This window comes from Mustela nigripes, chromosome 9, assembly GCF_022355385.1.
Source record: "Mustela nigripes isolate SB6536 chromosome 9, MUSNIG.SB6536, whole genome shotgun sequence".
Classification (NCBI taxonomy): Eukaryota; Metazoa; Chordata; class Mammalia; order Carnivora; family Mustelidae; genus Mustela; species Mustela nigripes.
Genome location: NC_081565.1, coordinates 3,522,477 through 3,528,294, shown reverse-complemented (window position 1 = coordinate 3,528,294; position 5,818 = coordinate 3,522,477). Strand labels below are relative to the sequence as shown.

The window sequence follows — 5,818 nt, the reverse complement described above, 5'->3', positions numbered from 1 at the left end:
GCGTCATCAGTACGCGCCCGCTCCCTGGAGACCGCGTCGCTAGGGCCGCCGCGTTGCGTCATCAGTACGCGCCCGCTCCCTGGAGACCGCGTCGCTAGGGCCGCCGCGTTGCGTCATCAGCGCGCGGCCGCCGGCCCGCGAGGCTGGAGCGGGGCCTGGTCCCCGGCTCCCCCGCCCGCGCGCTCAGCCGTCGGGGGCCCGGTGCTTCCCCGGGGCAGGTGCTTCCCCGCTCCGGCCTCGCTCCGCCGTCTGCACGTCTCAGCAGGACCCCTCGGGCCGCTCCAGCAGTGGCCTTCTAGGACCAGAGGTGCCTCGGGAGGACCCCCGGGGCTGGGACGCCCACGGTCACGTCAACCCCCCCGACCCCGAACCGAGGGGACGGGAGGCGGGTCCTGCGCTGGCTCCGCCATCGCACCCCGACCCGGGCGTTGGGAGCTCCGAGGGCCGCCTAGCTCTGCTCTCTGGGCCTCAGTTTCCCCGTCTTTAAAATGAAGAGAAGTTGGGGAACGGTTTGAAGAAGTAGGGGAGTCCCTGGGTCGCGGAGGCCTTGGCTTACGGGGTGGGGCGGGCCTGCCACGTGACCCGATTGCTATGGCACCCAGGGGAACAATCGGGCCGCGGCCCCGCCCCTTCTCACCGACCTCCCCACCCCACCCATCCGCCTCCCCAGCCCCGGCAAGGGCCTCCCCGCCCCTCCGGGGCCCCAGACACCCTCGGAGGCACTCCAGCTTCAGAACGCTCTGTAAGTGAAGGGCGCTCTAGCACCAGCCAGGGGAAAGCGGGCCGGGGGAAGGGAAGGGAGGGGGTCGGGGTCGGGTGGGAGGTGGTGGAGGGAAGGAGCGCGGGCGGCGCACCGGTCCCGGTGGGTCAGGGCAGCCTGGCGTCCGACAGCACTGAACTGGGAGCTCTGGCTTTTGTCTGTTGCCATTTTTAGGAGGAGCTACTCCTGGTTTTGAGCCCTCGGTGTTCTTAACAAAACTATGGACAGACAGTCAGACAGGACATCTGACATTGTCAGTACAGATCGCCCCGAGTTCAAGTCCTGGCTCTTAGCCTGGTGAGCCCGCTCTGTGCCTCTTTCCCCGGCTGTGAGGTGGGGCGTATAGGAAGGATTCCGGAGCTAGCATACCCGAAGTATGGGTCACTGCTGTGTAGGAAGTGCACGAGGCATAGGGGCTACTATTAGCCATATTACCTCGTTTGACCTTTGCACCTGCCCTGAGAAGTAGGTACTTTCATTCCCATTTTACCGCTAAGAAATTGGAGGATCCGAATGGTGAAAAGTAGTTGGCTGAGTGAGACTTCCAGTCATGAATGACTTAATGCTTCAGTTCTTGACCGTGAAGCATTAAAATCAGAAGTCCCCTTGAAGATCTTCTAATCCAAACCCCCTGATTTCACAGCTGGATAAACAGAGGCCCAGAAAGGGGGAAATTCTTGGCTAAGTTCACTTGTTAAGCAAAGGCAGAGCCAGGACTGGCATCTTGACTCCTAGCCAAAGCCGTTACCACCAGCCACTTGCCCAGAGACATGCCCTCCAACGGCAAAGGCTGCCATTCCTCCTCCTCCCCTCAGAGCTGCTTCCTCAAGGCATGCACCTGGGTTGGCTCATGAAAGCCAACCACAGAGACAGCTAGGGAAGAAGAGGGAGCTGCCTCCCCCCAAACAAAGAGCACACCAACCAAACCCTCAATTTGCACTGGAGAGGTTCAGTTTGCTTCCTGGACATTTCTGAAATGACTTGCCTTTCTCCTCATTTATTTTAAGCCTTAGGCGCTTTTCGTACCACGATTTAATCTTCCTTAGCAGCCTGGAAAAATACAAATCAATTAAAGCCTAAAACCTATGGGGTAATCATTTTTTCCTTCCTCCTCCCCCAGATCGAGAAGTGCCTGCACTCTGTGCCTTTCATCCACACTGATTTGGCTGCAGTGAGGCTTGTTCAAGGGCCGATCACTTTGGATAGCTTGTTACAGCTCTTCTCAGGACATTCCTGGCCTGCATGTCACAAGTCGCTAGGATCAAGAACCAAGTCAGTTTTGCTCTCAGGGGCTCTTGGGGCCACCAGCCAAGGTAGTGCTGTAGCCTTAGAGAACTTAACCGCCCCGGGAAGCCCCAGGAGGGCGGCAGGAAGTCAGACACATAGGGAAGCCCCGTAGGGGATGGGGAACAGAGAAAAGTCTCAACAGGAGTGGAAATAAGGCCCAGGGGTCCAGCCAGTAGGTGGGACAGTAGGAGGGTTCAGGCAGCTTTTCAGGACTTTGGTATTCCCTCAAGCCAACCCACCTGCTCCCAGCCCTGGTCAGTCTGATATCTGGCATGTCTGTCTCTGGACCATCACAGAGTGGGGAGGGAGCTGTCCGAAAGCCCAGACTGTAAGTCAGGCAGAGCTGAATGCAGAATCCTGGTTTGCTCACTTCTCCTAGCTGGGTAACCTCAGCTTTGTCATCTGTCACTTGTGGATAATCATGGTTCCTTCATAGGTGAGGACTTGATGCATGGCCAGGGTTGTCCAAGGGCCCCCTGGAGGGTATCTGCTGTTAGATGGGTTGGGTGGGTGTTGAGGATTTCCCCGAGGGCTGGAGCATGGCGCTAGTCGCCCCATCCCTCCTGCAAAGGACCCTCTTGTAGACTGTGAAGCCCTTCATCCCAACACACCCGTCCCACTGCCCTGCTTCCTTTTCTCTTTAGCATCTAAAACAAGGTTTGTTTACTCATTACTTTCCGCCTCCCACTCTGAAAGATAAAATCCCTCCAGGGAAGGGGATCTTGTCTCGATGCTGTGTATACCCAGCACTCAAAATGATGTCTTGCATATGGGAGGCATTGCAGAATGAATGAACGAATGAATTTATGACATGCTTCTTACCCCTTTTGGCTTCCAGTGGTTTTCCTAGCTTTGTCTGGCACTCGGGGTCCCTCGGCCTTACCCTGTCCAGTGCCTTTTGTGCTTGCTCACAATATTGCCACATAACCCCCGCCCAGCCTCTAGCCAGGGTCCCTGCCCCTCTGCCCACCCTCCCCACCTCTCTCTCCTTTGAGGTCAAGCCCTCAGCAGCCTCTGCGGCTTTCAGGGTGCACAGCACACCTGCCGTGGCACGCTTCCATGATTGTGCACACACCGTGTAACCCCAGCACTTTGACCGCCCTGGCAACCAGACACTGCCTCATTCCGGGCCCTGGGCTCCACACCTGCCACCTGCCACCTCACCACCTCAAGGCTGGAGGCTGGCCCTGTCCTCTCCCAACAGCATGTTGGCCCTCGGAGGCTCACCCCGAGGCTGGCAAGAAGTAGGGAAACCAGGATTTGAACCCGGGACTATGGGACTCCAGGGCTTGGGTTCTTAACCACCCACAACAGCACTGAGTATTAATGAGGGAAGGCCAGGCTGAGAGCGCGTGCTCCCCCTCCTCCCCAGAGACCCACCTGTGTGCTGGGCTCCGACTTTTCTAGGCCTTCAGCCCCACGGCACCTGTAAGCCCCAGGCCCAAACTAGGCAAACTGAGACAAGTAAGGCAGTTGCCTTGGCACAGAATGTGAAGGGGGCCCCAAGCCCCTGTAATCGGGACGAATAACATTTTAAAAAATCAAAATAAATGGAAAAAATCCATCAAGAGTCAACTATTAAAAATTTAAAGACGGGATCAATATTGCTTGTTCCCAGCACTGGATCCCTTCCTGCGTTTATGTAAAATTCAGGTACTTTGTGGACTTTTTTGGTATTAACTTTTATTTCTTCAAGTAGCATGTGAAATATTTTTACCTGACTCAATTGTTGGGCTCTGCGGTGTCCCCCGAAATTTCACACTGCGTGGCTCACCGGCCTCACCCACCTGGTGAGCCTATGCCATGGGGGGCCCACCCTAGAACCTTGCCACATTTCACCACGTCCAACCCACCGCCTCTGGGCAGGGGATAGGGGTCCTTGGCAGGTGGTCCGGGTGTCTGACAAACAGCGGGCCCCCACCGCCTCCCCACAACCCAGGCTCCCCTCCCGCTCACCCACAATGGGCAAGGGACTGAGTGGGAGACACCGGCGCCCTTCCCGGCCCTGGCCCAGGTCCCCCAGCCCCATGGAGCCGCAGTCGCAGGGAGCGTTCGAACAGGCATGGTGGCCCCCAGGGTGGGGATAGGGGGTGGAGTTGGGCACGGCTCCTGAATGTTCCGACCCATGAGGTTCACAGGGGACCGTTATCAGGGCCCCTCCCGCCCCCTTCCCCCAGTGCGTCCTGGAGACCATCTTCTCGTCTGTTCTTGCATTTCCTTCCATCCGTCTTCTCGGCACGGAGACGCCCTCTCTGCTCCAGCCCTGCCATGGGTTCCGGATGCTAAGGGAGACACAGCAGAAAGAAACGGCCTCCTGTCTCCCTCGGGCTCATTCCTCTCTACCTGGGACCTGCTGAGAAGCCTGGGATGTCTCCGGCCCCACCCGGCCCTTGCAGCGACTCACTTGGACCCTAGCCTGGCTCAGCCTCCTCTGAACCCCGCTCTCGCAGGGCACAGGAAGTGCAGGTGCCTCGTGGTGGAGGCGCGGCAGCTGGGGCAGCTGGGGCAGCCTTGAGGACTCTGGTTCGGTGTCAGGAAGCCTGGGACCTAGGCTGTGTCTGACAAGCTCGCTGTGACACCTGGACTTCAGTCGCCCACCCCCGGAGCTAAGGGGGGGCGTTCACCGCCTGGGTTCTCTTCCGGTTCTGGCCTTCTGGGACCTGGGACCTGGGCTTCTGGCATGGGCTCAGCAAAACCATGATGTCACAGAGAGCAGAAGCCACAGCCTTCTCTGTTCACAGAAGAATCTAGACACCTTGTGGACTACCTGAGCCACACCAGGGACAGTCTGTGAGGCACCAAAAGAGAGCACGCCCCGCGGTGTTCATGTTTCCCAACAGGCTCATTCCCGCAATGCACGTGGGAGGCAGGGAGTAGTTGCCGAGGGCCAGCCCCTGCCCTGAGAATGTGCTGGCCTGAGATCAGGGCTCCTGACCCAAGCACAGAGCAGGGAAACTGCATCTTTCCACACTCGACCCCCTAGTACAGGCTCTTCCTCTACTTGGCCCACTGGAAACAATCCCTAGACTTTCCCACCAATTGCAAAGAGGCAGATGTTTTAAAATGATTTGGTCCAAAGGGATAGTCACAGATTTAATTTTCTGGGATGTGTTTTGTGATGCCCTCTATGGCTGACAGCACAGGAAGGCACTGGAGGCTGTGTGTGTGTATGTGTGTGCGTGTCTCCACGGACTGGAGAAACTCGGGACCAGAGTAATCTTGCCCACACTTGAGGGAAGAAAGTCACAGCTGATGACAACATGTCCTGGGAGCGTACAGGGACATGGGTCAGGCTCTGCTCTGTCTTGAACGGCCTGGAGGATCTGCAGTGAGCACGGTGCTCTCCCCCCCCCCCCCCCCCCCCCCGGCCAGGGGGCCTAGGCAGGCTGGTCTGGGACTCCAGAGCTGGGTGTGCAGCCTGTGCCCGGGGGCCTCAGCCCCGCGCTCTTCCTCCGCACAGATCCCCCTTCTCCTGTGAGTGCGGCGGAGGACGACCATGAACGAGGTGAAGGAGTCTCTCCGAAACATCGAGCAGAAGTACAAGCTCTTCCAGCAGCAGCAGTTCACCTTCGTCGCTGCTCTGGAGCGCTGCAGGGAGAATGCGCATGACAAGATCCGGCCCATCTCCAGCATCGGACAGGTGGCGGCTCCCGGGCTGACGGGCGGTGGGGCCCGGCCCTTGCGGGCCTGCCAGGCGCAGGTTTCCTGGGCAATACCTTGCTTAAAAGATGAAACTGAGGCCCGGGGGGGGGGGGGGGGGGGGGGGGGGGG

General features: G+C 58.6%; 1 protein-coding gene across 8 annotated transcripts in view; it reads left to right on the top strand.

Annotated features, from left to right (window-relative positions):
• SPACA9 (sperm acrosome associated 9) overlaps positions 1-5,818 on the top strand; it is a 10,485-nt gene that overhangs the window by 207 nt on the left and 4,460 nt on the right. For 2 of the 8 annotated variants that reach the window (XM_059410448.1, XM_059410455.1), the window contains exons 1-2: positions 131-742; positions 5,508-5,687. In XM_059410448.1, the coding sequence (XP_059266431.1) occupies positions 5,544-5,687 (144 nt within the window). In that variant the 5' untranslated portion in view covers positions 131-742; positions 5,508-5,543. Of the gene's footprint in view, positions 1-130; positions 743-934; positions 1,058-1,880; positions 2,074-5,507; positions 5,688-5,818 lie in introns of those variants that run through there. The other 6 variants (XM_059410452.1, XM_059410449.1, XM_059410450.1 and 3 more) reach the window with 6 other exon arrangements.